The sequence below is a fragment of the Gallinula chloropus genome (assembly GCF_964237585.1).
Source record: "Gallinula chloropus genome assembly, chromosome: 5".
Classification (NCBI taxonomy): Eukaryota; Metazoa; Chordata; class Aves; order Gruiformes; family Rallidae; genus Gallinula; species Gallinula chloropus.
In genome coordinates this window covers 36,448,199-36,462,288 of record NC_140090.1, presented here as the reverse complement: position 1 = coordinate 36,462,288, position 14,090 = coordinate 36,448,199, and the positions used below count along the sequence as shown (strand labels likewise).

Genomic DNA, 14,090 nt, shown 5'->3' with positions numbered 1-14,090 from the left:
CAGTCACCACCTTCTGCGTTCATTCCTCAGGAGACCAGTCTATTTGTAGGCAAATTGAATCTTTCCAATTTGCAGACTGCAGACTGATTCCTAGTCACTGTTAAATGTGATAGATGAGTGGAAAACAAGTATTAGTACTCCCCTGCCACTAACAGGGGACTAGTGCATTTATTCCACTTTTTTGGGATAAGGGGACCCCTTGTCTTGTGATCCCAAACATTTTCTTGTGTACAGCCCCTAACCCAAATCAACACAACAGTCAGAGATAGCAAGGGAACAGGCCTTCCTGTATCCCATCAGAAAGCACAGTGCAATGCAGAAAGCTCTGTGCAACATCTGTGTTACTCTTACATATCACGTGTTGTGCACAGCCTCATATGCTTTCCTCTCTTCACTGGGAGCCTCCTATATAATAATTAAGACATGAATAGAAGCAGCCTGAAAGGGAAGATTGTCAGCACGCAATTGTCATTCAAGTTCTCCAAAGACAAGAAGAAAATAAAGAGTTAAATGTACATTTTAGGTCTTTGGAGTCCACTTCACAGTAGGATTGCACCATACTGGCAAGGTATGTAAGCAGTCAGCACCTGTGGTGACCTTCCCAACTGTAAGAGCCACCTGCTACTAAACACCACTGATAGGCACACATAAGTAGCAAGGTGCAGAACTCCCTGTCAAGTGTGTATGGATTCTCTCCATGCCCAGTACCATCCACCGCAGCAATGGGAAAAAGAGAGATGAAGAAAGCAAGGAGAAAATAGTACAGACAAGCTGTGATGGCCTAGTGTTACCAGGTCACCCACACATACTAAGCACTGCGTTTTTTCAAGAGCAGTCACTTGCTGCTGTCCCCTTTGTCAGTAGCCAAGTGGACAAGCTTCCTGCTGTAACATGAGGCCAAGGCAAAATTAACCTCAAGATTATTGTGATGCAGTAGAAGATGAATTTAATTAAATTTGAACGAACTATTTTCACTAAACTTCCCCCAATAATAGGCCACAATTTGTTATAAGGAATCAATCTTTCTCTTCCTGACAAATCATCAGTTAATACTACGTGTCTGATCTCACTTCTTTGGACTGCTTGGTTATGCACCATCTCAGAACTCAAATATCCGTCATACCTCATCTTCTCCTCTCACAGAACATGGTGATCAAGAAAACCAGCAGGCAATGACTTTCAAATGAGTGTACCTAAAATCTAACCCCCATGTTATTGCTGAAACCATTCACAGTGGAAATCAGCTTAGAACCCATTCCACTTTGATAAGAATGTGTATCAAAAAACTACAACCTGCCTTCCACAGACCCTTCCCAGGGATCTATCAGCTCTGTCAGTCTCTACTGTGGATCTGGTTATTTGCTTCACTAAATCAGCTGCCCACATAGTAAAGCAAGTACAGCTATTCCAGTGAGGCAATGGCCATACGCATGCACAAAGGAAAGTAAAAGTGGATTATCTTTTCACGTATGCCACTGTGTACACGTCTTGTAATAAATAATAACAGCCACTATCAATCAAGAGTGGAGAACAGATGGGAAGGAGGTTGTGTTGAGAGAAAGGACTCAAAAAAGGAATATGTATTTTCTCCCCCATCTTCCTTGGTCTGATAACAGTCCTAAATAAATCTTTGCAAATCTCCAGAAGCAGGCAATTCACATCAGCGTGTTCCAATACTCCTGCAACGCTGGCTGCTTTACCACCACAGCACATCACAGGTAATTAACACATCTACAAAATACTCAGCACAACAGCAGCATGTGAGTTTGGGATTGCCCCAGTCCCTTCTATGCATCAACCCTTCTACCCAGCATTATGCTATAATATCATCTACTGTCACCTTTAGGCAGGCTGACATCATCCTGGAAAGAAAATAGTCCCTATTAATGATGAACCTCAAACTCCTCCTTTCCTTGAAAAAGAAACCCTCTGTGTGAGCTGAATTTCTCAGTTTTCTTACTTTTCTACGATTTTTTTTTTGTATTTAAGGTTTTAAACAAACTGAATGTTTACTTCACGGCTGCTATATGGTCCAGCAAAACAAGTTTCTCTCCAGCACTAAAAGACTAACATTACAACTAGAATTAAGAGTTCTTTTTGGATGTTGTAGGAGATTCGCTTAAGGTTGCCGATTTAATGTCTGAGGGCAGTCTGCGGTACACATTTGTACGTAACACGCATTTTCTCCAGAATAATCAAAAACGTTAAGTAACTTCTAAATAACTGTAAATTAAAAGAGGCTTCCAGAGTCTCATTCATAGTAACATCATTTTACTCAACTCTGGCTGCAAGAACCTTTAAAATAGATAAGAACTATGGCCCCCTACACTCCCAGATCTTGTTACTCTTTGCAACCACTTATCAATAACGTGGATACCTAAATGTACCTAAAAACATACGTATACATTGTGCAAGGATTATATTAGGGCTGCATTTATGACCTACGTTCCATCTCAGCTGAAGTACATACTGCATCTGAATAATAATGGCTTCACCCTTGCTCTTAAACCTCACAGCAAGGCAGAGAGCACTGCACCATGGCAAGCAAGGCAGGATCCAGCCCTGGAGATTTCCCATTCTGCCGAGATGAGCAATATTCCCCTCCAGCCTCAGCTGTTGTGATAGGTCTTAAACACAGTAGAACCATGGTGGTTCCCGAAGGAGTGATGTGAAGTGAATATTTATCTTCTCAGCAGCGTGGGGGCAGACAGTTGTGGCATATGAGAATTTAACTGGCAACGCAGATTCAGAAAGGTTGAAAACTACAATCAGGTTAAATCAGTATCTATGAATAGCGAACGGTAGAAGAACCTGAAAAATCATTCTGTGCTCAGTCCCAGATGTCACACAGGGGGCTTCTTTCCCCACTTCCACTCCTTCCACCGCCCTGAAAGACCTCCCTGGGTTGGAAAGGCAGTCAAGAAAAATACTTTGCTTTACAGATCAATAAATAACCTGTAATACTGTAAGAAGCCAAAATAGTATTTCAGGAACTACCCAGCCTTACTGAAAAAAAAAACAGACCTAAAAAGCAAAACAAGCCAACCACCCCAACAATTATTATTATTTGTTTTTGCATGGCATGTTTTTTAGTTAGTCATGAAAAAGGCAAGAAAAGAACAGCATGAACTACTTACCTTAGCTATTTGGACACACCAGTTTAACAAAAGCTGGGAGCCAATATTATCCTTATGTTCATGAACATAATCCAACAGGCAGCCATGAGGCATCAGCTGAGTGACTAGTTGAATAGTTGGGCTCAAGCAGACACCCAGGAGTCTCACCAGGTGCGGGTGGTCCATGCTGGCCATGATAAGAGCTTCCTGTGACAACAAAAGTGACACAGTTACTCCAGTGTGCTTAAAGACTCTATGCATAGATTTCCCATTCCCCATAGAGCATCTAACAGGCATCAGTGTACCCTAAGTACCATGAATTCCTGTGCTGTCTATCCAGTGCTGAGCATACATAGGCAGAATCAAGTCTAATGTAATGTGTGCTTGATGTAATGAGCCCCAAGCAATGAGTCAGACTGCCTGAACAGATCCAGCAAGGGCGCGAGCAGATATTCTGCACTGCCTTATATTGCCTGGCCCATTGCAGCCACAGAAGCAAAGACGTGTGACGCACCTGACTGCTTAAAGGTCTCACTGGCCTTGGTTTACTGCCCTTAATTTTGTTTCTTTAACTTATTTTCCCAACCTGTGGTCAATGCACTGAGTACTAGCTTTGTTTTTGGTTGGTTTTTTTTTTTTTTTTTTTAACACAAGCAAACTATGGCACTGATGAATAGTTACATAGCCAGCTAGGCCTCATCTGGCAAGATATTTGATTAAGCTCTGCTAAAATGCCTTACAAGACCCAACGTTTTATGCTTACTATTTTACACTGTAGCATGTAACATTTGTAAGTTATCTGAAGCTTTCCCAAAGTTCAACCTGCAAAGGGTTAAGAATCAGGTTTAGTGTGGGCTTTGCAAATGCTTCTGATGCTCACAGGTCCTACTGGAAGTCAGCAAATTTGATAAGTCATTAGGATATAATGATGCTACTATCTCCGTGAAAGCTGTACAGGCATAGCCATAACTCATAGTCATCATGGTATGGCAGTAGCCCAGCTGCAGCAACAGTGCTGCCTGTCTCCTGATGTTGCCACAAGTAGACTACTACACAAAGCAGGAGCTTTCTGAATCTGAGCTTCTGATTCTGCCAAAGTCCTCTACCAATAGATCTTGGGTGAGTTATTTCAGTTTTTCCATGCTTCACCTTCCCACACGACAATCAGGAGATAATATTCCTTTCTTCTTCTATATTTTATTTATCTTTTCCAAATCATTTGGTTTTGGAGATTTACAGCTAGCTTGCTATGTTGTCTGATACCAAGGACCAGAAGGACAAACTTGGCTATACTATTGGGCCCTAAAGTTCATACCATTGACAAATAGCATGGGAGCTCCTTATAAAAACCCTATGTATCCGTTCTCAGAGGTAACACGGACATCGCAAGCAATTGGCATTCCAAAAAGGCAGGGAAAAAATTTGTCTCTCTCATTCACTGAGTCCTCCATTTCAAGACCACTTCATCACGGCAATGGAACAATGAAAAGTGACATGAAGCTGCAGCTTTGTAAAGCTATTTTGGTTCTCTCTCTTTCTCAAAGAATCTATATGACATCTTTCTGACAACTTAAAGAATAACAGCTGTAATAGTGCCAAAGACAGACAGAGAAAAAGGATGAGAAAAAGTTGGCATGAGAGGAACATGGAATGCCCCCCCAACTCATAAAAGTTGGGTGGCTTTTTTTTCCCTCCCTATATTAAGGCCAAAAAAAATGTCCTGGCAAGTAGGCTGAGTTTGTATTAAAGGAAATTGCTCATCATAGTACAAAGAATATTTGAAACCAAATTGCAGAGTATTTGCATAATAGTTCTCTCTCTTTCTTTCCCTCTTTTTTTTTTTGTTAAAAAGAAAAGATGAACAAGACACTAATTGTAGGGTTTTTTTCCCCCCAATAAGAAAAGAGCAGATGGCCTCCCATTGGGGGGAGTATCTCTTTCCTTTTTCTTCCTAAATGTATGTGAAGAAATAAAATAAATAAATGAATAAATAGGGGCTATTTGGTGGGATGACTGGAGGAGGAGCACTGAGGAAAATTCCACTGTAACAAATCAGAAAAGGAATCATTATTTTAAGTAGTTTTGCTCACAGTCAAATTAGTATAGTTCTAACTCCTTGCAATAATTTTAGCCTCTCTCCTGCTGCCACTAGAAAATGTCACTGAAGGCCACCAGAATAAATACCTGTTGACAGATACATTATCCAGTTCCAGAGCTCAAAATTAGTAATTTTTTCTTTTTACACCATTCATTTTTTCCTGCTTGTACACACGGGGATGGTACTTACTGCTCGCTCTGAGTAAAGGTAAGAGATTCTCCAGAAACTTGGAGCAAGTTCTTTGTAATGAGGCCTGATTAGAACTCAGACAATATATTCTTTTTGTTCAATGAGGGACCAGATGGAAAGCTTTGAACCATGTACTCAATTAGTCTCCACCTACTTGCCATTTACAAGTCTAAGTCCAAAGGAAAGACAATTGGGTACAATAATAAAAGCAAGCAGTGGCATTTATCTCGTTCTGATGCTACAGGAAAGCAAGCACATGTTCTTCCAATAGTTTTGGGCAACAGTTCCAGGAAAAAAAAATAAATGTTGTTAATAAAATATTATGGACTGCTCTGTAATGAATTGAGACACACAGCAGAGAGGAAGGAAACCTTCATTATAGATCTAAGTCACTAATGAATACTAATTTAGCATGAATCCTGGCTTCACATAGTTATTCTCATTAGTAAAAGTATTGTCATTTTTATTGAACTAGCATCTACAGGAGAACTAAATTCAGGGTTATGTCTATCCAGCACAACACAAACACAAAGCAAAAGAGATTGCAATTGTTCTGCCAGACCTTAATTAGACAAAACAGACAAACAACAAAAACAGAAAAATTATGACTTAGTAGCATTTTAAAAATCTGTTCAGCAAATAAGGAATTTGAGTCCCCATTTTAAAATCTGTTTGGACACCAAAGACCTTAGAGCTACAATCTCCATGTCACTTAGGCTCTGTGCAGCCTGGTTCCACATCAAATTTTCTAAACCATTTCATCAGGTAAGGTACCAGCATCTTTCAAAACTGGCTCCTACAATTTCCCCTCTCTTTTGGTAACCTTATGCCAGCAGATCTTAACTCTATACTCAATTGGCACAATTACACAAATGATTTTAAAATTGTGCCTGTTCTATTACAGTGGAGATGAAACCGAGGTGCAGAAATTCACAACCTACTGTCTACAGTCACATAGGAAGCCTAGAGCAGAAGTGGGAACTGAGCCCCAGATCACTTTATCCTTCTCATCTGAAAAAAATCTTTGAAGGTTGAAATAAAATAAGGGAGGAGAGAAATGGTTAGGATACAGTATTTTATCTTTCCCCTGGGAGTCAGAGTCTTTGTAACATCACATGCTCACACTATCATCTGAGAAATGACAGGAGTGGTGACAGTTTATAAAGGCTTCTGTTGGACATCAGGCACCCTCCTTCATCTACCTGCAGAAGCAGGAAGTCTTATCACAGAACAACTTCCTAGCCAAGCCAAATATCTTCCTGAAGTTTGTTTATGCTACTGTTGCTGTTCAAGCATTAATTACCACAGCAGCATGTGGCAGCCATCCACAAGATGAGTGTAAGCCACCCAGCCTAGACCCAGGCAGCTGTTGTGGAGCTCAGCTTGCCCTTACCTCTAGGATGTACTTTGCAATCCCTGGCGAGCCCTGACCAGCTGAGGCTAGGGTACGACAAGATCTCAAACAAGTTACTTAAATCCAAGGCTGTGCATGTATAGTCTATTCAAAGCAGTGCTCACAGTGTTAATCCATCAGAGGGGAAGGCTGGTATAGAAAAACCTTGTGCAGAAGGCAGCTAATCCCGCAGGTAGCTTGGCGGGGTCATTGTTGGGGCCCCCCCAGCCTTGTCACAGAGAGAACAGCAAGTGACTTTAATTGAACCTTCCATGTTCAACTCAGTATTACACTTCTCCAATACACAGTTTTGTATAAAGAAATCATGTCATGTTGACCATTCCTCTCTTCCGCCTCTTTTGAATGTGGTGAATTATTTCCACAGTAAGTTCAATTCCTGTGATTTATATACACAACCATAGATTAAACAATTATTTTAAACAATGACATAAATGTTATTCTAATGCTTGACACTGATCTGTCATATGCGTTCAGTAACACAATAGCAAACCCAGGAAGGGTGAATTTGTAGGTCCCAGTGTGCCATCACCAGATCCAGGGCTCTGGTTTCTGTCAGCACAGCTATGGCAATTGGGTCTGAGGAGGTGCAACTGCTAACACGCAGCGAGAGGCCAGAAGCATCCCTCATAGCACCTGCTCTTAGACTGCCAAAAATTGCTTAGACATGTAGAGATTATTTAAGTCATGAGAGCTGGCTGCCACTGTGAAGATACAACGTCTAGTTACATCCAAGCTAAAAGCACTTGTCACCACAGATGAACTAGCCACTCACTTCTCACAGGTCATTTAAGTCACCTTCAATCCTTAGATGGCTTTGAAAATCCCAGCTAATACTGTTTGCCAATCTATCTGTACTCTGCAGTCATGTTTGAAATGCCTTTACTTTGACTGCTGTGTCTGAAAAGTAACTCAAAACACAACTAAAGCAGGGTTTGCACTTTGGCCTTCTGGGTTGAGGGAAAAAACCCGACAATTTTCAAGACTGTGAGAAGGAAGGGTTTCCACACTGCTCTGAGCCACACCTACAGGATGTTTTACAAAACAGAATTTAACTTCCCCCTTTCTTATTTGGTATGTTACTGCCAACAGTTACACCAGACAACATAAATGTTAGTTGGCATGCTGGGCAACACAAAGCATGCTTTGATACTGCTTTTGTTTCTCTCATCAGTTACTTTGTAACCCAATGGACTCAAGAAGGTCCATATGTCACTAGCAGTAAACCGTGCCATACTTAGTCTGTGTTGAACATTTTTTCTCCACCCAGAGTGGTCCAGGACACTACTCCCCTCCAGCACACGTTCTAGAATCAGACAAGAGACTTTCAGCTGCTTACAGAGGCTCTGAAACATCCTAACGGGTTGTGTCACAAGGTCTTGTACTGCATGGTGGACCCCAGCACTTTCTAATGCAATGCTTGATAACAGGCATCATCGTGTTACTGATGACTTCACCTAACAAGAAAGCTAGCATCTGAAGCATTTTTTCCTTCTATCAGATTTAAATACCTGGCAGAGAGGAAAAGATATTCCTTCTGAAGGCTTGTTCTCTACCACATGAGCTCAAATTGCCACCAGGAGTAGCTCACCTATAGACAACAAATATCACATTCCAGTGCTCCACATACATGTAGCTATACGTTTCTCCAGCGCAGGAGAAACATGCTCCCTGTTCCAGAGAAGCATCACAGATCTGCTGCCCCAATTCAGCAAGCCTAGGGTAAATTTTACTGCTCCAGTTAAGCCAGATGACCATACGTACCCGACAGAGTTCTGTAAGCAGGGGCAAAGTCTAAGAAATCTTTGGTTTCCTGACCTCTTGCTTCTAACTGTTCTTGCCATAAAATGCCCTCAAACAAAACCAAACAAAAGCAACCAGAAAAGAATAATACACCTGGTTTTCCTAATCACTGTCGAGTAAATAAATGTACTTAAAAACTGACTTCCTACTGTGCTATGCATTCTTCTGAAAGCACAAGCTGTGCTGTGGTAACAGGAGAGATACTACAGCAAATGCACTGCTTTTTACATTAATTTCAGAACATTTCTAATGGCTAGGGCAAATACCTGTCTGGAATGCATGTCTGACCTGCTTCAGGGCAGATCCAATTCCAGACCAACGTATTTTCCATACGTTTTGTTTGTCTGCTGGGTCTTAGGAATTTTTTAGGTTACTGCCTACTTAAGCCTATGCAGTCTCTGCACAAGTACTTAGGCTGAGAGACAGCACAACATGTACAGTAAGCAACATACACGGCCACATTTATCATATGACAGCGATGCCCATTGGTGTATTGTCCCTGCTCTTCCTATGCAAGAGGCTGTTTTCCATTGCTTTACAGCACTGCTGTAACTCTCAACCCTTGGGCTGCAATTTTTCAGTGTTCAGGCAGCTACTCTCTGGAAAGCTGCTGCTGAAATGTCTCAGCCGCTTCTGAAAATGAAATGAGAGATTCAGCTACAGGGACTAACAAAGGATATCAGAGTCCCACAGCGGGACAGAGCAAACAGAGGGAGGACAGTAACAGCATAAACTGCCACAGCTGTTTTGCCAGGAACCGTTTTATAGTCATTAGGAGCAGACACATTTAACAGGGCACTTCCAGGCAAAAGTCTTATTTGGGACTTGGCAACAGCTTCTATAACCAGTTTTACTGCTGCATAATACAGTGAACAGCACTTGAATGCTGCAAGGGCAGAGTCAACCCTGAGGACTGTGCTACACGCTTTAACTTGGCTCCTGTGAGTACAGTAGCATATGCCATGTCCTGTGACAAAAGAGGTTTCTGTCACTGTACCCTCCTGAGAGATAGTGACAATACCTAGGCTGTGTACAACAAATTCTCTCAACTCTTCACCGGAGAAGCAGGACTCAGGAACAAATGAAAAAAGGTATTTTTAAAAATAAAATTAGTTAATCATCGTCTTTCTCTACAACCAGATCCATACTCCAAACATAAAGCAAGACAAGTATTTACAGTCGGTACAGGTTCATCAATGGTCGTTGCACAGAAGCATAATGAGTCCACATTCAGGTCCAAACGCTACACGCACCCTCACACAACCAATTGTTTCTTCTCTGGTGAAACACTGAGTTTGGCAGGCACAAAGAAAAACCCAGAGGTCTAAATCAAGGCTCTATTATTAAAGAAGTCTTACGGGCTGTTAGCTAGGGTTCTGTGCTCATGCTTGTTTCACTTTAGGAAGCCATGTTAATGAAGCTATATTTGATCAAACAGAGAAGACAACAGTATCAGTCTTGTTAACTTGCGTTTCCTCAGAGCCAAGACCAACTCTTGTGATTAAAGAGACTATAGGTTTTGAATGGGTAGTGTTTGACTGTTCTCTCTTTTGGGTGTATAAGATTTGAGCTTTTTTGAGTTCAGTTTCCAACAAAGAGCTTGACCAGAGGTCCACTGGGTAGTAAGTGGAGTCACTGCATACTTAAACCGGAGTACACGTGCTGCACCATTATTACATTGTGAGATTAACATATTCCTTTAGAAAGTCCTGGAAAACCAGCTGCCAGGTGTGCCACTACAGCCAGAACTTCTAGAATAAAACCTAAGAATGAAAAATAAAACAAACCAAAATGATTTCACAGCAGGGACCACAGACTGTTGTCTATCATGTGATGGAAACAGCACCAGGGAAGTACTGCTCACGTGGCTCTGACCAAACTAGAGCCATGGGAGAAGCTGATTCCAGGTCAGTGTCCCACCTTGCATCCAGGCTGCAGCCTGGTGATGAGCAAGGCATGGCACAACACAAGTAATGCGCCATCTCCACCATCCAGGAGCAAAGCTGGTCTGCGGCTGGGGCACTGCTAAACGGGTGTACAGCCTTTTCTGGAGGTGATATGTGTCTTTAAATGTGCTGCACTTCTCAGAGCAGGCATACCCTCTGAGACTTCCTTGCTTGTCACAGCACTTGCACACAGCAGAGAGGGTATGTACTCTTACTGTCTCAACACCGCAGAGGCACAGTCTGCATTGTTGACACTGAATTCAAATGCACAGGATTGCCCCATGCGATTCAAATGCATGAGAGAGCTGCCCCACTTTTCTCCAAATACTTCCTTGAAACTAGCACAATTCAGGGATTTGAAAGCTCTCCCTCTCCAAGGTGACACTGAGAGACTGTTGGGTGAAATCTTCCATGCCTACCTCAGAGAAGCAGTAGGCCCCAGTTCATGTAGGAGCAGACACCTTTATGCACTTACAGCAGCAAATGAGGCTCACAATTTATTTCATGTTGTACAAAAATAGATAAAAACCCCTAAACAAACAACAAAACCCCAGGAGTGTGTTACCTGTCCTGCAAACACTTGAGAGCATGAGCAACCATGCTGACTCCAAGCTGGCTCAAGTGCTTAGAGATAAGCACATGCTGACATGTTTGAAAGTGTAGGAGATACATTTTGTAGAACCCACACACCATATGCTTCTTAATTCTCCCTGCTGACTTTGTACCAATTAAGTCTCCCAGTTCACTGGAGCCTGTGTTAGACAGCCAAGGAGGAATCTCAAATCTGAAGGAACAGATATCTAGTGCACAACAAGCTAAGTGAAAGTTTCCCATCAAACATCCCACCAGCCTTTCTCTGAACTTTGCCTGGAAACACCAATTCTGGGGATTACAAAGCAAACTCTAGACTGTTTTTGGTTCAGTTTCACAGATGTCCTAGAGGGTTTTTTGTTTCATATTTACAGATGTCCAAGAGGTCAGGAGCTCAGCAACCAGACATGTTTCTGTTGAAAGCTGCCCAGAGAAGTAATGGTGGGTTTCAGACAGGGCACCCTCCTTGCAGATCAAGTGGAAGTGGTTTAACAACACACACACACACACCCACACACACACACACACACACCCCGCTTTTGTAAAGATATCATATCATTCTGACAAATGTTTTACTTACAGTTTGTGACACGCATCATTATTTCAGAATAGTCTGTCAAAAGTGATTTGTTTCTTACTATTTTGATGCATCTAGCAAAAATGTTTGAAGTTTTAAATGTACAGTCTAAAAATGCAATCATTTCAGCATTATTTTAACAGAGGATAAACAGACCTTACTACTGGCCAGCTTACAAATATTTCAGCCTTAGCAGCTGATTCCTTCCAGGAGGAGGGATTTTTTGCTTTGATTTTTTATTTAAGATGAGTGATGGCAAGGTCTCAGGAACAAGTGATAGAGAAAAAAAAAATACGTATGAGTTCTCACTCCTTTGTGAAGAGTGGTAGGGTATTGCTTTGAAATTTTCTGGTATCACTGGAAAGCTTGACTTTTTATATAATCACACACTCGAAGCTCCTTCCTCCTTCAGGATCAATTTAAAGGGACAGCATTAGATTGAAACCTAATTTCATCAAGTGTACTAGCAACATTAAGAGTTGTTTTAATCAAAGATACATCTTACCCATAACCCAGGTATTTCATCTCTCACAATTGAGAATTCAAACTAGACTACTCATGTCCATGTTTCCCTCATCTGTATTCCGTTGCATAAAAGCATCACACTCAGGACTCAAGTACTGCAAAGGGATGATGATATTTCAACATGAATGGTTTCACTGGACTGTTTGGTTCAGTTTTGGATGGGGGGGTTGTTTTTTAACCAAGCTGGTATCAGTGAACTACAAAGTCATCAAAAGCTGCCACACATTTACTCTGTTAAAGGACTTTCTTCCAACAATACTCTGCCTGCTATTTTTGCCTCAGTTTCTCCAGTTTTCCCTCCACCCTTTTCTTTGCTCTTAGTTTTACTACCCTGTGGACTTAGTCCTTTCCCAAAGACAAAACTAAAAAGCTCTTTAAAAAAATAATTGCTGAAAGAAAACCACCTACCACCATCAAAGTCCATCCGCCTCCTGCCTCCTGCGTGGCCTCTCCCAAGCGTTGCAAGGCTGGGCTGGGCCCTGCACTCTGCCTGTCATGGCAGGACCTCCACCCTCGCTCAGTTCCTTCTGCACCCTGTGACCTGGTGCTTACCCTGCTGCCCGGCAGCTCCCGCCCAGCTTTTGGAAACTCCTAAAATGGCAAACGTTGGGATCACTGGGTGCGATTGGCAAGGCAGTGGCAGCGAGGGTGCTGCAAGGGAGGCCCTGCGTGAGGCGGCTAGGCCTGCCTCAGCCACCTCACACTGGGAGCAGCCGGTTGCAGCCAGCCTGCAGCAGCACCCAGCTAGGACGAGGGCCCACCCACGCTGGAAAAGCTACGGGTCTCCACAAATGTTTTCACAGGGATCTTCCAGCTAAAGAAGAAATTCCCGAGTCCTCCCACTCCTCCCTGCTGTCCACAACTTTCTCAACACAGGAAAAATATTTAATGTTCCAACCTGAATTTGACAACATTCCTAACAATCAACTTCAAAACAGAAATCTACCACACTTTGTTCAGAAAAATGACAAAAGAGGTATTTAAATGACTAACATGTTTCCACAACATCTCCTGGCTGATGAGTTCACTGGAATCATCTCCCACTGAAAGGCTTCAGCAGAAACTCCTCCTCTGAATGCCAACAAGTCAGTGTTTTTTTACCAAGAAATAGGTGTTCATTATTTTGCTAAGAAAACATTTCACCAGAGAAACTCACCCATTTCCCTGTTTCAAACTCCCTCTTTCCAAAACTCCTCCAGTCACTTTCATTCCTAAAATAACTTCTCAGAGAAACTATTTTTAGCAGGTGACTCTAGTCACTGACCTAAACCAACAATACTTGATTTGAAAAAAACCCAACCAAACAACAAAACAAAAATCCAAACACTACAACAAGTTGCTTGGTTTCAGAAGACACACAGAGAGCTAAATTCTGCTTTTATATACCTATCCAGACCATCCCAAAGAAGTGCTCCTTAAGGGCACTCACTGACTATCCAGCAGAACAGATGCTGAGTTTATGGACCCTGGGGGTGCCTACCCACTGACATTTCCTCCAGCCAGGGCTTTGAAGCCTGGGGAGCTGCCCATTCTGCGTGTCCCTACTTTATGGAGGTGTTACACTTCCATCAGAAAAAGTGTTATTTGACTGTATGTTTCCTATCTTTGCATTGATACTACCCCATATCACAGGATCTACCTATGCTAATCAATCAAGGAATTCCTTTGGACCTAGTATTGAGGAAATGCAACACAGCTGCAGTTTGTCAACATAGCTCAAAAGTCTACATAACTCCGTTTTCTTACATATTTTTATACCATTTCTCATGTAAAGCACCAAGATAACAACAGGCCCTGATCTATTTGAAACGTATTTAATTGTATTTTGTGCAAT

The 14,090-nt window shown here is 42.0% G+C and overlaps 1 protein-coding gene across 1 annotated transcript in view; it reads right to left on the bottom strand.

The window, feature by feature from the left end:
- The window catches only part of ERBB4 (erb-b2 receptor tyrosine kinase 4), a gene marked incomplete at both ends in the record, with an annotated part of 629,788 nt that overhangs the window by 90,400 nt on the left and 525,298 nt on the right, over positions 1 to 14,090 (bottom strand). The window contains one exon of the mRNA XM_084264301.1: positions 3,138 to 3,323. Within this exon, the coding sequence (XP_084120427.1) occupies positions 3,138 to 3,323 (186 nt within the window). The remainder of the gene's footprint in view (positions 1 to 3,137; positions 3,324 to 14,090) is intronic.